The 19,454-nt window shown below is 45.9% G+C and overlaps 2 protein-coding genes across 4 annotated transcripts in view; both read right to left on the bottom strand.

Annotated features, from left to right (window-relative positions):
* Positions 1-829, bottom strand: part of PLEKHM2 (pleckstrin homology and RUN domain containing M2) — a 42,654-nt gene extending 41,825 nt beyond the window's left edge. For 2 of the 3 annotated variants that reach the window (XM_021095386.1, XM_021095387.1), the window contains exon 1: positions 686-816. Coding sequence is in view for 1 of the 3 variants with exons in the window: in XM_021095385.1 (XP_020951044.1) it covers positions 686-745 (60 nt within the window). In the remaining 2 variants the exon portion in view is untranslated. Of the gene's footprint in view, positions 1-685 lie in introns of all 3 variants that reach the window. The other variant, XM_021095385.1, reaches the window with a different exon arrangement.
* Positions 569-18,969, bottom strand: RSC1A1 (regulator of solute carriers 1; the record flags this gene model as incomplete). Its single annotated transcript, NM_213793.1, is given in 4 exon segments — positions 569-611; positions 6,145-6,168; positions 8,316-8,338; positions 15,234-18,969. A coding segment is annotated over 1 exon segment (1,872 nt). The 5' UTR covers positions 18,729-18,969.

Below are 19,454 nucleotides of genomic sequence, written 5' to 3'. Positions count from 1 at the left end.
ATCTCTACTGCAGGGTGCCCCCCACTCCCGGGCGTCACTTAGTCCCACAGGTCATGGTCCAAAACGCAAGGTACTTTGGGTTCTCAAACTGCTGAAATAAGCCTCTTCAAAACTGCCATCCTTGGGCAAGATTATTCAAGGAACTCCCCAGGATCGGAGGCAATGTCATCCAGAACTGGGAAGACTGGAAGCTGCTTATCAAGGGCCCTCACTCAGACTGTCGACTCCGGAGACGGAGGCGCAAGCCCAGGGGAGATGGAGGATGCAGTGATGCTGCCCAGGGATGTGCGGCAGGTGGGGCCCTCGCAGGGCGTTTCTGCTGCTTCCCACAGAGAGGGGGGCACTGGCGGGTGGCGGCCCCTCTAAGTGACGCAGGGCCCCCGGGCTGGCCCGTGAAAGCTCCCAGGATGCTGACCTCAACTTAGTTCTTTAAAAATAGCTCGGACGCAGCGGCGCTCACGTGAGCCACCCGGCCTCCCCTGCATCGGCCCCGGGGTCCTGGCAGCTCCCGGTCTCCCGGGTCGAGGAGGGGAAGGGCGGAGTCCCGAGCCCCCGTGACAGGAGGGACCCCCGGCCTGGGCGAGCGACCCGAGGGAAGGAAGGGGCGCTGGATGGGGTCGGGGGCCCCGGCAAGGCGGGCCGGGTTGGGCCGGGGCCGGAGTCAGGGAGGGCAGGCCGCGCTCACCTTCTTCACCGACAGCGAGATGTTCTCCAGGATCCGGTCCTTCACCTCCCTCGGCTCCATGGCGCCGCCGCCACCGCCACCCCGCCGCCGCCGCTTCCCGCGCCGGGGCCCCGGGGCCGCCGCCAACCGCTGCCGCCGGCCGTGCGGGGGCTCCGTCGTGCCGGCCGCGGGGCCCGGCGCCCGCCGCCCGGCCCTCGCCTCGCCCGGCCCCTCGCTCCGCCGCGGCCCGGCGGCTCCGGAGCTCGGCCGGCGGGGAAGGAGGCCGCGGGCTGTGCGCGGCGGCGGCGGCGGCGGCGGCAGCGGCAGCGGCGGCGGCAGGAACTGATGTCAGGCGGGGCGGCGCCAAGGCCGGCGGTCGGGCTGGGACGCCCGCGCCGCGCCGCGCCAGCGCCCTGCGAGCCGGGACCCTGGAGCCCCCGGGCCCCGGAGACCCCCCTGGGGCCCCCAGACCTCGGGCCTCCGGTCGCCCACAGACCCAGGTCCCGCAGCCCTCCTCGAGACCCGGGAGCCCCCTCCCCCGACCGGGGCCCCCGGAGGCCCCCCTCAGATCCCGGGGAGCTGGAGACCCCTCGGCCCAGGCTCCACCTGTGCCCTGCCCTTCCTTAGCCCCGAGGCCCCCCCTCGATGCTCGGGCCCTGGCTCTCAACCTAGAGACCCAGGCCCCCCGGCTTTTGGCAGCCTGGAGACAGCCCCACCCGGACCTGCCCACAGACCTCGCCGGCCAGCCCAGAGGACCCAGCCCCTCCACTCCTGGGTTTCCCACCCTCCCCGCCCAGTCCTAAACTTTCAGGCCACGTCGGATCCTCGGTGCCCCTCCCTCACCTTCAGTCCTAATGCCCTGCCCCTTCCCACCCTTTTCCTGCTTCTTCACAGATCCTAAGGGCCCCTTGGCCCTGAAACCCACCGGTGACAATTCCCCTTCTCCTCCCTCCCCTACTCCCTTCCCCAGTTCACCATGTGGGGTTTCGTTCATGTTTTTTTTTTGTTTGTTTTGTTTTGGGGGGGGGTTGCTTTTTAGAGCCACACCCATGGCATATGGAAGTTCCCAGGCTACGAGTGGAGTCGGAGCTACAGCTGCCGGCCTACACTACAGCCACAGCAAGGCAGGATCTGAGCCCCATCTGCGACCTATACCACAGTTCACGGCAATGCTGCAATGCCGGATCCTTAACCCACTAAGTGAGGCCAGGGATCAAACCCGCAACCTCATGGTTCCTAGTGGATTCCTTTCCAATTTACCATGTTTTGAAGCCACCTACACTTGGAGTTTTCAGTCTCCTACCTGGCTCACTTACTCATTTGGTCCCCAAATAAATGTATTCCGGATACATTCATTGATTCCTCCTTTTTATGCTTCTAAAATGTCAATATATAGTCATTGTATTTATATTTTCTACTTTTTTAGAGTTGACATATAACATTAGTTTCAGGTATACAACATAATGATTCAATATGTGTATGTGTCCACAAATAACAAATGCTGGAGATGGTGTGGAAAAGGGAACCCTCCTGCACTGTCGGTGGGAATGTAAATTGGTACAACCATTATGGAAAACTATACGGAGGTTCCTCCAAAAACTAAATATAGAACTACCACATGACCCAGCAATCCCACCCTCAGACATATATCTGGACAAAATTTCCTTGAAAAAGACACATGTACCCATGTGTTCATTGCGGCACTATTCACAATAGCCAAGACATGGAAACAACCTAAATGTACATCGACAGATGAATGGATTAAGAAGATGTGGTATACGATGGAACACTACTCAGCCACGAAAAAGAACAAAATAATGCCATTTACAGCAACATGAATGGAACTAGAGAGTCTCATACTGAGTGAAGTCAGAAAGAGAAAGAAAAATACCATATGATATCACTCATATCTAGAATCGGATAGCACAAATGAACCTTTCCACAGAAAAGAAACTCATGGATTTGGAGAATAGACTTATGGTTGCCAAAGGAGAAGGCAAGGGATTGGGATGGACTGGGAATTTGGGGTTAATAAATGCAGACTATTGCCTTTGGAATGGATAAGCAATGAGATCCTGCTGTATAGCACTGGGAACTAGTCACTTGTGATGGAGCATCATGGAGGATAATGTGAGAGAAAGAATGTATGTATATGTGTGGGTGTGTGTGACTGGGTCACTTTGCTGTAGAGTAGAAAACTCACAGAACACTATACCAACTATGACAGAAAAAATAAAAATCGTTATAAAAAACATGAAAAAAATGTGTATGTGTTGTGAAATGATCGTCACCCTTTTTAGTCTTAAGATACCTCAATTCTCAACTATAGGTCCCCAGTTTTCCCTCTTCTCTGCTCAGGCTACCCCTCCCTCAGCCTCCCAGTCCTACTCAGCCCAGCACCTGATTCTGAAACACGGATTATACAACTTATCTTAGAGGGATCCCACTCTATACACACCAAAAAGATACCTCCCCATCCTTCAGTTTCCCCAAGAGACCCAATATGGTGGCAGTGTTTCATTCTCATATGACTGGATAAGGGGACAAAATACGTGTCAGGAAAAGGAAGGAGAAAGAGATTGCTGCATTCTGTTACCACCCCAGGATCAAGGGCAAGAATTCTTAATATCCACAACGATGCTGCTGCGAAGTGTTGAGTGCTGACTACGTGCCATGAGCTGACGTAAGTGCTTTACATACGTTTGTCTCACTGCATCCTCAAGCAACAATTCCTGTACAGATGAAGAAATTGAGGGCGGAGGATAATCTGCTTAAAATCATAGAGCAAACGGTGGAGCCCCCAAACCATTTGCACCCTTTTCTAAGCCAAGGATCCCTTTACATTTCTTTACACTATTCTAGGAGGTGAGCCTCTTAGGGGCTTGGTCTAACTCTTTAAGAAGCAAAATGTCTAAACTCAGGGTATTTGCTTAAGAGTACTGAATTTAGGAAAATAAGAGATAACAATCTCTGTGGAGCCGGACAGAGGACAGAATGACAGGTTGGGCTCAAGGTTACAGTCACTGGAGGGGTAGAGAAAAGGCTGAAGGCAGAAGAAAGGTTACTTTGAATTCGGGAAGAAATAGCTTGGTCTCCAAAGGTGTTTGTGGCAAGCAGGAGGAAAGCTGGCGTGAATGACCAGTCTAATAGCTTTGGTGAACTCCTTTCTCACCACACCCAGGCTAGGCGTCTATAAGCCCCAACCTGTCTGATGCAATGCCAGCTCCTGAGAATCCATTCGGCCTAAAGTGGAAACGAACTAGCTTCAAGATTCCTCCCTGCTGTTAAAATAGCAAGCCATCTTCTTCTACCGGATATCACCTTCCTATAAATGGCTCCTCATGGCTTGGGCACATGACAGCTTCAACAGGTGTTATTATCACTTGGCTGTGTACCTGTGATGCAAGGAGGTGGCATTTCTGCCATATTGTTTCCATCTTCACGCATTGGGGGATGGTCAGAGTCAACTTTTTACAACATGTAGGAGGAATTTATGGTCTCACTGCCTACCAAATTCCTAAGGTTTTTGCAGGTGTGGGAGTGGGTGGGAGAAGTGAGGTACGGTTTAGTCTCACAAGACTGCTCGCAGGAAAAGGGAGGGGGCCGCAGGGGGTGTGTTCACGTGCAGACCATGGCCACATTGCCCAGAAGCTCAAAGGTGGACTCTATCCTTGCCTGTCAAAAACAAAGCAAAGGAAAAAACAAGGTGCCTATCAGTCCTGTTATTGGGAGTCATTTAAGCTTGAAATTGAAACCCACTCATTTATTGCACAAGACTTCACTGATCACGTGGAAAGCGCATGAGACTGAGGCATCAAGAGTCAAAAGCCTTGACTGAGTCACTCCAGGGCCTCGGGCAAATCTTAGTTTCCAAATCAGTGACATGGGAGAAATGATCTCTTTTTTTTCCTTTAAATATTGTCCTCACCGAAGTCTCCCGCTGCTGCATTCCATTAGATGAGGGAAGAAGTTGGGAAGGAGAGCAGGGTCATGGAGACACCACAGACCTGGCCTACCTGGTCTCTTTAACGCTTCTTTCCAAAGGGATGTCCTGCTTTGGGAGGAAAAAGAAAAAGGTCCGGCGGTTTCATCCTGCCACATCCTTGAAAGGTAATTGGGTAAGATTGTGGGAAAGAAGTGGAGGATGGTTGAAGGGATGAATTCTTCTCCTTCCCCCATTTGCCGAAGAGGGAGTAACTACTTCCTTGGCCACCAGGCTTGTGAAGCTGCCGTCTGAGAAGGGGAGAGAGGCGGGCTGACTGTACATAGCGGTGATGGTCCAGCTTCCCAGGCCTCAAGCCTCAAGCCCAGCGCCCGTAAGTGCTGACCACTTAGGACTCCAGGACTGGGCAAACAAAACAGGGAGACTTTAATCTACATGATTTTATTTTAAAAGGTTGAACACCTAGTTCCTCCTTCTTTGTTGTCCAGTCAGCAAGAAGGTCAGGTGGAAACCGATATCATTCCACCTCCCGGCTTCAAAACTTCCGAAAGCTTCTGGCCACAGCATTTGGAATGACGTCCATACTCTTCTCTGGCCTCCGAGGCCACAGCCGACCTGATTCAGCCTCTCTCCCCTCTCTCCCTGACTCATCTCTCCACCAAACTTGTTTCTTTGGTTTTTTTTTTTTTTTTTTTTTTTTGGTCTTTTTAGGGCCACATCTGTGGCACATGGAGGTTCCCAGGCTACCAGTCGAATTGGAGCTCCAGCTGCTGGCCTGCACCACAGCCACAGCAACACAGGATCCGAGCAGCATCTGCAACCTATACCACAGCTCACGGCAACACTGGATCCTTTGATCCATGGAGCGAGGCCAGAGATCGAACCTGCATCCTCGTGGATACTAGTCAGATTTGTTTCACTGAGCCATGACGGGAACTCTCAAACTTCTGTTTCTTAAACACGCTAGTGTGTTCACATCTGAGGGTCTTTGCCGGGAAAGCTCTTCCCCGACGTGGCAGAGGCCTCTAGCTGGCCACCAAAATCTGCTCTCTCCGCAGGGAAAGCACTGTAGCCAGGCAGGGCTACACTATATTTCCCAGCCTCCTTTGTGGTAGGCGTGGCTGTATTAACAAGTTCTCTCCTCTGGAATGTGAACAGAAAGAGTGATTTGCTTCCAGGCTGGGCTGTTAAGCCAGTGGGTATACCCCAGAGACACCAGAAACATTCAATGGACCACCGGACTCCAGCCTTGATGACTTTGAAGTGGTCTATCAAGGGAGAAAGAAGGCAAGCACCCTAATGCTTACAGACAACCCCCCCTTTCTTAAGCTAAACTTATAAAACCCTGTGCTATCCCCTCTCAAGGGAGGGCACAGTTTTGACGGCATTAGCCTGCTGTGGCCTCCTTCGCCTGGCAAAGCTGTTCTTTACGCTCCACCTGAAAGAACTGAGCTGGTGTAGGGGAAAAAGTCATTTCAGTCTTTTGAAAGGCCCCTCTGATAATGCCATCAGTGTTGGGGTCAACTTTCAGAGTGGCTCTTACAGAAATGGGCACAGGGCTATGGTTTCACTCGGAGCTGTTTTGACAATTTCTCTGACGTTTTCATTGAGTGAGTCCACTAGCTTCTGTTTGCAGGGCCTCAGGACAAGCGACAAGTGACAAGTGTTTTCCTTCTCAAGGATGCCAAGTCCAAAGGGTGGGAGAAAAATGGGAAACGTTTATGGAGAGAGTTGTAGCCAGAGACGGGAGGCAACAGGCAAAACTTGAGGGTCCAGTCCAGTTTTCAGGTGAAGCATCAAACTCTAAGGAAAATGGGTAGCACCAGAATCTCCTACCCATGAGTGTAGACCCCAGTGTCATGGAAACATCCTTTTGGCCTCTAAGTAACTTCTGCAAATAACTCTCCGGCCACTTAGAGTTTCTGAATTCTGGAAGGATTTGGACACGGAGGAAAAGATCAATGATTCTCCATTCCTCTGACAGAGGTGTAAGTTACTAAACAGATGTCCATCTTTTGATAAAAAAAATTTTTTTCCTTTGTATCTATCTGGAAAAATCAAAGATAGATGGATGGATGGGCTTTTTGTTTTGTTTTTTTTAAGATTCTTAGATTTTTTTTTTTCGTCTTTTGTCCTTTTTAGGGCCAAATCCATGTGGAGGATCCCAGGCTAGGGGTCCAATCAGAGCTGTAGCCACCGGCCTACACCAGAGCCACAGCAACACCAGATCCGAGCCGCACCTGCGACCAACATCACAGCTCATGGCAACGCTGGATCCTTAACCCACTGAGCGAGGCCAGGGACTGAACCCACAACCTCATGGTTCCTAGTGAGATTCGTTAACCTCTGTGCCATGACGGGAACTCCGAATTTTTAACTCAGTAGGGATGGAGACATTTTTTTTTAGCTGCCCATAGACCTAAAAGCATAAGGAATTCCCAGTGTAGTTCAGCAGGTTAAGAACCCCACTAGTATCCATGAGGATGCAGGTTCAATCCTTGGCCTCGCCCAGTGGGCTAAGGATCTGGCATGACTATGGCTGTGGCTGTGGCCATGGCTGGCAGCTGCAGCCTGATTCAACCCCTAGCCTGGGAACTTTCATATGCCCTAAAAAGAAAAAAAAATGTATAGAGAAAGAATTAAAGTCAAATACAAGGCTGCTTCTCTTTACATCTGATCTGGACCTTTTCTATTCTAAGGTGATGGATGAGGAATTACAGCTCAGGTCTATACAACCATTAGCAGAAGGGTGCTGTTTGCCAGTGTCTCAAATTAGGCTTATATGTGGGTATAATGATAATAAAAAGTACTGCTTCACATGGAAGCCTGGAAACTTAGAATTTTTTTTTGGCCAGGTCCATGACATGTGGAAGTTCCTGGGCCAGGAATCAAATCCATACCACAGCAGTGACCAGAGCTGCTGCAGTGACAATACTGGATCCTTAACCCACTGCATGACAAGGGAACTGGAAGCCTGCAAACTTAATAACCTCAGAATGTCATCTACCTCAAAATCCGCATTAAAATCAAGGTCAACAGCCGTCTTGGGCTAGAATCCCTAAACATGCAAATTAACCTCAGTGAACTGGCTGGGTCTCAGAGTTTATCACTCCACTTACGGGCCTTGGAGATGGTAAACTGTGGCAGCGTAACGGTGTTCATGGATTTAATTCAGTCCATACCTGAGAGCCTACTCTGCACCAGGCAAAGTTCCAGGCACTGGGAGCTAGCAGTGCAAAGGAGATGTAAATCCCTATTCTCACGGAGCTAGTTTTAGTAGGGGAGAAACATAAATAAGACACAAAATGAAATGCAGGAGTTCCTGTTGTGGCACAGTGGAAATGAACCTGACTAGGAACCATGAGGTTGTGGGTTCGATCCTTGGCCTCTCTCAGTGGGTTAAGGATCCGGTATCGCCATGAGCTTTGGTTGCAGACGCAGCTCAGATCTGGTCTTGCTAGGGCTCTGGAGTAGGCCAGCAGCTGTAGCTCTGATTAGACCCTTAGCCTGGGAACCTCCACGTGCTGTGGGTGTGGCCCTGAACAGACAAAAAGACAAAAAAAAAAAAAAAAAGACCTGAAGCAATTGGGAAAAAACCATGCAGGCGTCGGGGATGAGGGTCGGGAGAACATTCCAGACCAAGTGAACAGCAATATGAAGGCCCTGAAGAGGGTGAATTCAAGGAATGTGGAGGTCTGAGTGCCTTACAGCTGAGAGTGGGAGGGAGGCAGGAGGTGAAGGCAGAGGGACATAAGGACTTGGTGTTTACCCTCAGCGAAATGGGGCCCAATGAGGGATTTTAAGAAGAGGTGTTACCGGAGTTCCCGTCGTGGCGCAGTGGTTAACGAATCCGACTGGGAACCATGAGGTTGCGGGTTCGGTCCCTGCCCTTGCTCAGTGGGTTAACATTCCAGCGTTGCCGTGAGCTGTGGTGTAGGTTGCAGACCCGGCTCGGATCCCGCGTTGCTGTGGCTCTGGCATAGGCCGGTGGCTACAGCTCCGATTTGACCCCTAGCCTGGGAACCTCCATATGCCGCGGGAGCAGCCCAAGAAATAGCAACAACAACAACAACAAAAGACAAAAAAAGACAAAAAAAAAAAAAGAAGAGGTGTTACCAATCCAGTCATGCTGGCTCTTGTGCCAGACATCGTGTAGACAGACAAGGGCAGGAGCAGGGAGACGTACTGCAGCTCATAAGGTGACAGGCGATGGTGCCTTGACCAGCATTCTAGAAATGATCAGATTTCAAATACATTTTTTTTAGGGCCAAACCCACGGCTTATGGAAGTTCCCAGGGTAGAGGTCAAATCAGAGCTGCAGGCCTATGCCACGGCCATAGCCACGCCAGATCCGAGCCAACACTGAGCGAGGCCAGGGATGGAACCTGCATTCTCATGGATACTAGTTGGGTGCATTTATCACTGAGCCACGACGGGAACCCCTGGCTCAGGAACTTAAACTTCAGATACCTGGAGTCCAACAGGGGAAATGTTAGCATGTAGTAACTTTCTAAGAGGAACAAAGCCACCCTAGCTCTAAAGTTTTATAACAAAATTCATAGATATGGACTCTGGCATAGCTGGCTAATCCCATTAGAACACTTAACAGGGAAGCAGTGCTGTCTGGTAATCATTTGGCCCTTTCACATAAGATGGCAACAGGCTCTGCTGACTTTGCATTTTGAAATTTAGAACTCTGTTCTCTGAACTCTTGATTTTTTGATTTCTCTGTATTTCTACTTCTAAACACATATCCTACCGTTTTCTTACATTTTCAACTCCTAGCTAGATTCCTGCCATAACCTTCTCAATGCATTTATTTCCCTGATAAAGTCCTTTTTTGTTTGTTGTTGTCTTTTTAGGGCCACATTCATGGCATATGGAGGTTCCCAGACTAGGAGTCTTTATCAGAGCTACAGCTGCCAGCCTACACCACAGCCACGGCAATGCAGGATCCAAGCCGTGCCTGTGACCTACACCACAGCTCACAGCAATGCCAGATTCTTAACCCACTGAGTGAGGCCAGGGATCGAACCTGTGTCCTCATGGATACTAGTCAGGTTTGTTAACCACTGAGCCACAACAGGAACTCCTTCTGTTTTTAATAAAGGTGCAGTAGATTCTCTTGTGTCAAGGACCCATAAATCTCTCTGCCAATAACTAATGTCTCACAACTTCCTGCTTCTCATTTCAAGTGAACGGATTATGAAAAGACTGAGGTCTGAACAATGGCACAAATAATTAGTACTTCTTACCTCCAACGAGTAGTCTTTGCTCTCAGCACTCTTTTCCGATAGGCAAGGAAAGGTAACAGAAGAAAGGGGGAGCTGTCTAAACGACTCCCTGTATATACTAGCTGATCCATGTACACTGAAATCCTCTCAAATAAAGGCCCCACAGCACAAACTCATGCACAAAGTAGTAACTCCATACTGGTTAACACCCCAGGGTATCCAAGGTATTCATGAATCCCCACAACCATCTGAATAGTCCCCTGTTTTACAGACAAGGAAACTGAGGCACAGAAAGGTTAGGTTAGTTGCCCAAAGTCGCATAGCTGTAGGTGCCAAAGCTGGAACTCACCCCCAGGCAGCCTGGCTCTGGGGACTAGTCTGAACCAATGATACCCTGTCACCAGTGTGGTTCCTGTTACTGCGCATCCACTGCTCAGTAGTGGATCGTGCCGTCACCAGATGCACACACTTCACAGCAGCAGATGGCTGTCCTCCAGCAGTGATTATCTGGAGGTGACTACCTGCTTAGGGACCCCGTAGGACTGGGGTTTAGGTTTATGGCCACAAGTTACAGCGCTGGGGTAAGTTACTTGAAAGGCAGGGGGACAGAGACAAGGACAATGCTAAGTAACCAACCCACCTTAACTTAAAAGAAACTAATCGAACAAGAGTCTTATGATAAAAACTTTATTGTCTTAAATATCAAATGTTTTACACATCACTTTTTCTTCAGAAAGTTCCTATTAAAAAAGAAAAATAAAATAAAGTGTTCTGATTACTTAGGGCTGACTTACATTTCAGTATGTGACAAAAACTCAAACCCAAAAGCATCTAGTTCACTCAGCTGCAGACAGGTCCTATGTCCAGCCCCTAAAGCAATGGCACAATGCAACCAACTGTGGGATTCCTGAGTTTGGTTCCCTTAAGTTCTCAGAGTTTTCCCAACTCTCAAAACCAAAGCATTATGGGAGTGAATGAGCTATTGGCAAGCCTATTTTGCCAATTAGCCTAGTTCTTTTAAGATGCAGTAGTCTCAAAGCTTAAAGAAAAACCAGGAAAGCAATAAAAGAACAATTGCAAGAACAAATAAGGGGGGAAAGAGGGGTTTCTATTTGCTAAGATTTGCCAAATATGGCTACAAAACTGGTAAACAAACCTTACTTGAGTGCAAAGGCCATTACCCCAACTTGCCATGGAGATGAGATTTTGAATAAAAATGAGCAAATCAATATTCATTATAGGCACAGTTAAAATGCAAATGCAGTCAGTTATGTTGAATTAATCTGAGTATATCACCAGAACTACTTCAAAAGGATGATCAGAATAGAGAATGGAAACAGAATCATTCAGAGGGAAAGGCCTCTGATGGGTGGGATGAAATCAAAGCTGTGGTGCCTTCTGGGAAAGAAAAGAAGTCTGATCAGCATCAGGTAATCTTTGACCAAAGGAATCTAGAAAAAAACTGATGTCACTGCCTCTGATAGCGAAGTACAAACATCTACCTTGCTTTAAGCCACAGATGCATCATTCAAGGCTGTACATAAAACAAACTTCTGGTAAACAAAATCGTAGTCATGTGTCTTCCCAGGAAACAACATCCCGGCATGCCTCTTCCCCGAGTCAGCTAATGAAGACCTTATGGTACATACGAAAAGAAACACCATTCTGTAAAAAATTATTCTAATTTTGTATTCCACCCCCACCCCCAGGTCTTCTATAGTTTGCTTAACTTTTTAAAGTTAAAAGAAAGGTCCTCTAACTCCTATACCCTTGAACCATTTTTCTCTGTAGATTTCATTCTGAAAGACTGTGCTCTAAGACTTATCATCTGCTATGGCCTCTCACCTTTTACAGCCCCTAGAGGGTCTAGATTACCGACTGCCCGATAAATCTGCGTTTCTAATTGTAAATTTTGGAAGTCACTAGCAGTCAAGGTCCAGAAATCCTACCTGTATCCTTCAGGATTACTACACATGTGGTGACGTTTTAAATGACAGGTTTTGATGGAACTGTCCTGTAAGATTTGGTAAAGACTTGAATCTTCTTATAAATAAATTCTGCCCACCATCCAGTCCAAGAACCACAGCTTGCTACATTTTCTGCTCTAGATTCCTATTTTCACATCTTGCACTCAGCTGCTTTAAAACAACAAATTCTCCAGAATCCTCTGCTAGTCCTGGTGGCCCAGATGGTTAGTACCCCAGTGCAGCCTGCTCAAACAGGGTGTGGGAAGGATGCAGCAGCATTCCGCTTCTCTGCTCTGCAAGGAAGCCCTGATGGAAGGAAAAGTCGACTGTCACCAGTGCATATTGAGGTTATCTTCCTTATGTACCTGCACTTCCTTGCTGCCCATCTCCCTCCTCCCACCTCTGCCAATGGTGTAACTTGATTTCTGAGTACCTGAGCTCTTCAAGTATTTCTACCAAATGTTAGAATATTTTTTGTTGGCTTCTCCAATTTCTTTAAGAACATATTTTAAGAGCAGTTTTAGGCTCATAGCACCTAATTCCCTTCTGAGCCCGATTTTCCCAGTTTTCTTTGACCTTGAACCAAATCATCCCAGTATGACTTTTAAAATAAATGATGCTAATAGACAAAAATAAAATCGTGTTCTTGAAGCTAAAATTTGTTTCATGTCACCTTACTAGACTGAAAGCTTCGCAAGGGCAGGCTCCCAATCTGCTTCAGTCACCCTGCATGCCCAGCGCTCACCAATACCTGGCACACAGGCACTTAAATGTCTGATGAACAGATAATGAATTCTTATTCAAAGACTCACACTCAAGACTCTTGAGTCTTGAAGACAATACAGAGTCCTATTCAGATGCATAAAGGTGAGCCTCAGGACCACGCAAATCTGTAAGAGGGCTGCTTTCAGACTTTCCCTTCCGTATTTCCACCTTTATTCCCTACCCAAATTTGATGCCTCTGCTATTTGGAGAAGCTAAGGCACAAGAGAAAATCAAGCACATTAAAAGCTCCCCTCTAAGTTCTGTTTTGGTGGGGTTTTTTTGGCTGCCCCTGATCACCAATCACATGTGGCCCTTCTCAGCATGTGGAAAGGCCAGGGACTGAACCTGGGCGGTGGCAGTTACCCAAGCTGCTGCAGTGACAATGCTGGGTCCTTAACCCATTGAGTCACAAGGGAACGCCTAGTAATGTCTACTGAGGGACCATTAAGGTAGAGAAGTTGAGCCATGATTTTGCATTTCTGGTTCTCAAGGACACGTTTTGAATTTACTTTGCTGAGGAGTTGACATTTTTCAATCTTTTAGAAAGAAACCTATTTTTATTTTATGGAATCCCCTAATGTGAAAGGTTACATTCATTTTTGTGGATGGGGAACTCTTGAGAACTCTGTTTCTCTAGTTCGGCCACAGACTATACTGAATCACCAAATCCAAAGGAGAAATCCGGCTTTTTGGCATTGGTGCTGGAAAATGCACAAGCCAGTGACCTTCTCTTATGGTACGTTACCAGCCGTAACAAATCTGAAACATGTAGCAGTTCAATTATCCTGCTTGCTCGATCACTTCGGGTGCCACACAGGTAGGAAAAGGAAGTCAGAATGTACTGCAACTCTTCTGGCATGTGACTTGCAAGGCTATTTTCTATATACATGGTGGGATAAAAGCCACCATAACTGAGTATTTTATCTGTAGATATATAAAAATTGTTTGCTTTTTAATCTATGTAAAATTAACTGTGGAATATCTGTCAATCAATCATACATGTATATATACACACGAGCTGACAGTTAAACCAATTAAATTTTTATGGCTTTTACTAGAGATAGAAAGTTGTGCTAAGAAAAGAATAGGCAGATTCCACCTTAACTGGTTACCATAAAGTCAATGACATAAAGTCTCACATATCTTTCCGTTTAACTCTTACAGGAGAAATGCTTTGGAAAAAACACATGGTATGTTCTCCCCTTTTATGGAGACAAGGAGCTCTGGAAAATTTTACAGATTGCAAGGCCGGATAGTTTTCACATACACTATCTATCTAGTTCCCTTTGCCAGGCAACTGGTAATCTTTACACGTTAATGGCTAAAGCCCAAACTGTGGGATGAAGGCTACTGGCTGATATCCGGAAGCCTAAAGAGGTACAAGCGGAAATAATTCTTACCAGCTGCAGTGGCAAAATCTATAGTAGCCTCAGCATAGATGTCTGATCACCAAGCACATTCTTACAGACAGGAATCAACTTAAGGAAACTGCAGAAGTCATACAGGACAATCTTCTCTTTGGTGAATAAGCAGACACCACCCTTGGAAGCAGGTGCTGACCAAAAAGCTGTCCATAAATAGTTATGGCTGGCCAGTATCAGTTCTGCTGGCAACAAGAGGAGTTCACAATGATTTTATCTTATTCTTGGTGGAGTTAATCTCTAATTTCTACACTTTGAAAGGAATAAAAAGTGACAATGAAGGTTCACTAGTGTCATGTTCCTTAATTCCTTTTGTTTTTAGAATTGCTAAATTTAAAAATGATTCAAAATCCTGACAGTGTCAACAACTTTACTTTCATACAGACGACGGACAGGAAAATTTAAAAAATCAAAAGCAATTATAAGCTGAAAGATAAATGATGAAAAAGGACAAGGATATTTGGCAAGTGGGTTAAGCTCATTCAAAGTATTCCTAATAAGAATACGTGTACATCTATAGGCCTATCCAATTTTCTCCTAGAAATAAATATACATATACATACAATAAAAGCTATTGTAATGACATCTTTTACAGATTGATATTCTATATCCCACCTGGGACTGACTCCCAAATCCACACATTTGTGAAAATCCAGTGGCCAAGCCTCTGAGCAGTGCTCAGAGAAACCGCTCCTACAGAAAACAATGAGGCCCATCTGCGTACAGAGGGCCTTTTGGGAGGAGTCTATTGTCACTGATAAGTCCCCCTACCCCACACCCACCCCACGTTGTGACCCTCAAGGTTCATAAGCTTAGAATAAATTCCCAATCGCACCCATAAAGCAAATACAGGGGCCCATTGCATTGCTACTAAATTTTGCTTCAATCATAGCACCACTACTTAATTATAGTCACAGCTCTAAGAGTCAGTTGACAGAAATCCTATAGCAGTTTCCTAGTGCATCTTGCATCTTTGGTGTAGGGCACGTAAGAGTCTACAGCACATGATTGTCCAAAAGGACACTCAAGACAATCTGGCTGACCTGCTGTTCTGAGGGCCCTCCTGAAAACAGTAAAGTACAACTCCTTCTGTCAACCGTTCCCTAACTCCAGAGGATCATGATGAATCTATGGGACTTTCCACTATAACACTCACGTCTCCTAACACACATACACACAGCACGGCGATGAGAAAGAACATGGAAGAGGGTAGAGGAGAAATGTCTAAGTGCCCCCAAATTAAAATTTAAAAAACTCCTGAGATATGAGCCTCCATTCTGATTGTGCTCAATGACGTGAATTTTGATGCAAAGAATAAGCTTTCAAAGAGCGTAAGACTTCAGACAAAAATCACTTCACGTTAAAAGTTCACAAATCACCCTTTTGAAACTTCTGTTTCGAACACACTGCAAACTATAAACCTGGAATTGGGAATTATCATTCTCAAAATTCTTTTCAATAAAAGCAAGATTTCAGATTCCTGCTAGGTACAGAAGAGAGTTTATTTTCCAGGAAAAAAAAAAAAAAAAAAGTATCTAAAATCTACCCAGTAGAATTATTGCACAGTGGGGCCCACAGGACAGTGATTTCCAAGGGCTAGTCCTCATAAGAAAAAAGGCCACAATAAATACGTCTATATACTATGCCCCACGCTAACTTGACATGGTAAACACAACTGTGATGAATCTTTCTTAAAAAAAGAAAACTCCTGAGGAAAGAAAAGGGATGGAAAACGCTACCAAGGCCACTTGAGTCAGAAACGTCAATAACTATTTCCACTGCTATGAAGAGACACTCACCAAACAGCCTGACCATTCCAAGCACCAAGATGAAGCAGGGACAAGGGGATCACACTTGAATAGGTCACTCAGATCATAGCTCAGACTGAGCTTTAGAATAACTTCCTAGAAGAAAAGTTTAGAAAGGAAATAAACTGCTGGCAAGCAACCCAGTAGCTGAACAGAAACTCATCATTAGTTAGTAAGGGTCGAGATGTGATCAGTGAGATGCTACTAAACCCAATCTCTAGTCAGTTCCAGTGTTTAGGCCCTTATTTTTCGCTCACAGCTCTTGAAGCATGGCCATGACATTTGCTAATGGAATTTTTCCTTTCTTGTTTTTAATCTGAGTAGCACCAAGTTTCACTCTAATGTTAATTTCCTCACAGTATCCCACTCCAGATACTTCTCATTCCATGCAGCAGCCCGTAAATGTACAAAAGCAGCCCAGGTTTTAAACCCTCCTAAATCATCCCACTGAAATGTCAAATCCTAACACATGAATAAAAACATATCACTCTCGGAGACAATCTTCAAATATTCAATTTTCTGTTACAACTGATGAATCATAATACACAGAGCACTAAGTATGATTCCAAACACCAGACCATGTGATCAAGTTTGTAAACTGAAAATTGAGTCAACAAGCCATACTTTGCTTATAGTAGACACAGCCAAAATAAGAAGTCGATCTGTTTTTAGCTGCATGGGTGGTGGGATTTCTCATGGCTTCTGCTTTAAAGCATTCACTCATTCTAAAATGTTATGCTATACACAAAACCATCAATTTTATTCCAGAAGACATCATCTTAATGATAATAAAAAGCTTTTGTGTGCACATACTGCCAAGACATTAAAAAAGGCCCAAATTTTAACAAATAGACAAATTCATCAGACAATAGATCATAAATTACTTTGGCCGAAAAAAATCTTTAAAAAAAATCTGGCTCAACATTCTGCTTGCAGGTTTCTACATACACTGTCTATGTGGTGAGTGTGTACGTGTGCATGTGTGTGTGTGTGTGTGAATATATAGAGCTTTCTCTTAAGGGAATGGAGTATGGTCTAGACCCCTTTTCCATGGTTATGTAGGAACTACAATGTTCTTTGCTAGCAAAACAAGAAGTGCAAGGTCTGCATTTCCACCAACTCGATGCAAAGCCCCAAGAGCTTCCTGCAAGGTAAAGCCGGCCCGAAGAATCCGGTCAATGTCTGCAGCAGGAAAAATTAACGGTGCAAGAAAGGAAGGACTTGATGATGGATGGCTGGTAGGTGGTTCAAATTCTTGACGTAGCCCTGCAGCTTCAGGACAGACATTTTCTCTGGTCTCAGGCCTGTTTGTCACTGGATTCTGTGTGCCCTGACCCAAATCTTTAACCAGTATGAAGCTGGATGACAAGGACTCCGTTTGCTCAGAAGTCTGGTTGAGTGCACCCTTCTCATCTGCTAAAAGTCCGGGTGAAATTTCTACACCTAAGGTGCAGTGTGGTTGATTAGACGTTTTAGCTGAGTCTAGAGTGACTAAACTGCTCTCGTTTACTGATTCCCTAGACCTGGGGACATTTTCCTTATCCACTAACAGGCCATCACCTGGACCGCTGGAGGTAATATTTTCTACATCTTCTGTTCCAGCATCAGTTGAAGTGTCTGTTAATTCTTCTGTCTTCACTGATACAGATGTGGCCTGATGGAAGGAGACTTGTGAACACTGCTCATTCTGAGCAGCTGTAAGATGCTCACTTTGGGTCCATCTTTCAGAAAGGTCCTTAACATCTGTTTGGCCCTCAGTTACTATCTCTGACCGACAGGTAACTTCTTCAGATGTATTTTCTAACGCTGGTTTACTACTAATGACCAAAAGCTCATGAAGTTCCTTCAAGGCTGCCGTTATAGATGAGCAAGATTCCTCTGCTGACTCTACAGAGGGCTGACAAGTGCCACAGAGACTTAAAGAGGAGGGGTGATTCCCATATTCTTTATTTGTTCCAGACATTTCAACACTACTTTCTGGAAGCTGTAAATTCTGAGTGGAAGTGGGATTACTCAAAAATTCAGAGGAAGGGTTACATTTCGATGTTTCTACTTCCATTAAGGGATTATCTACGGTGAGATCAGATGCACTGATGTTCCTGACAGAGGTATTCTGACCGCCTGCTGAATTAAGCACAGCAACTAGGGACTGTTCAACTGTATCTACTTCCATAAATGTTTCTGAACTTGAGCAGCCAAAGCATCCGTAAGGGAGAATATTTTTCTCTGTACCAGGAAGGTCCACATCCTGCTGCGGCCTGTCTCCTCTCACTGCAGTTTCCAAACCAACACTTTTTGGTTGATTCTGTTGCCTTTCTCCAAGAAGTTCCAAGTCCCCTGTGTTACACAGATGTTCTGGGTCATGCGGAGCGTTCTGCTGTACAACCTCATGCTGTTCATTCCTTGGTTCTTCGTGCTGCTGAAGGCCATTCACTTGACTTGGGTCCTGATATTCGGGATGCCAACCCTTTTCACCTATAAGCCTCTGTGGCTCTTGCATCCTAGTAGTTGTGACAGATAAACTAGCTTCCTGTCTTGTGTGGAGATGAGATTTGAGGCCTTGGGTGCTTCCTTCAGCAGATTTCTCTAGATTATCTGCAACAATGGCTTCTTCGAGGGAATTCTGCAAAGGGATAGCTGGAGTCTGGTTTGCTGGAGCATTGTCTGCTGAAGAAGCACAATCAGAAGGATCCTGGAGAGGAAGCTGTTCTTTCCTTTCAAAGGTTATCTGGAATTCAGCTGAAGCCTTCAAAGCCTTCACAGCCTTCACAGCTTTAGGTTCAATGCTGTCTGGGTCACTGGGCTTGAAAGGGCAGACTGAGGCAGAGACAGAGTGAGCAAGACTTGGAGGACTACCAATCTCAGGTCTCTGTCCTGAAGGATGGGCTTGATGGTTAAAGCCATCTGAAGTTGGTAATGATGACATTCCCAGTGAGGTAGTTTCTTTACCGCCTTTCTCTATATAGAACGATAGGGAAAGGAAAAAAACATTAATTAGCGGTTACGAAGGCCACTAAACAGGACAGAACAAAAACCAGGTCCTTAAACTTGGGTTTATCTTATAGTCGTAGACTTGATACAAGAACCATTCCCATCTGGGTCGACAGTTCAACATCATATAACATCAGAATAATAGGTAGGCATGTTCTTAATAAAAAAAACTTGTACTGTAATTGGACATTTTTATTTAAGTACTATGTAAGGGTTGGGATAGTGCCCAAGGCTGAAGGATATTTATGTCTCTTTACTCTCTGGGAGCTCAGAACTCCAGCACAGTTTCTCTCTACCGTTTGCCCTCAAATCACCCAGGATGTGGGCTAAGCATGTAGATTCTGGGACACCATCCTTGGGAATCAACCCGGGCATCTGCATTTTCAGTAAGTTCCTCGGGCGATTCTTAAAAGCACAGTGTAAATCTTGAGGATTTCTGCACTGAAATGATTCTCATGCCGAATCACTTCTAGTCTGTTAAATGTGAATACTGAAAAGTCTAAAGCCACGTCTATCTGGTACAAAGCAGGAATTACAAAAAGAAATAAGAATATGATATTGAAGGATCTCCAGAAGACAGAGACACATTCTTTTTTTTTTTCTTCATTCTATTTATTTCTGTCCAAACATCCCCAAAACTCTATGACCTGGACTCAGAACA

The sequence above is a fragment of the Sus scrofa genome, chromosome 6 (genome assembly GCF_000003025.6).
Source record: "Sus scrofa isolate TJ Tabasco breed Duroc chromosome 6, Sscrofa11.1, whole genome shotgun sequence".
Taxonomy (NCBI): domain Eukaryota; kingdom Metazoa; phylum Chordata; class Mammalia; order Artiodactyla; family Suidae; genus Sus; species Sus scrofa.
The sequence above is the reverse complement of the archived record's forward strand: the minus strand, read 5'-3'. Positions and strand labels throughout refer to the sequence as shown.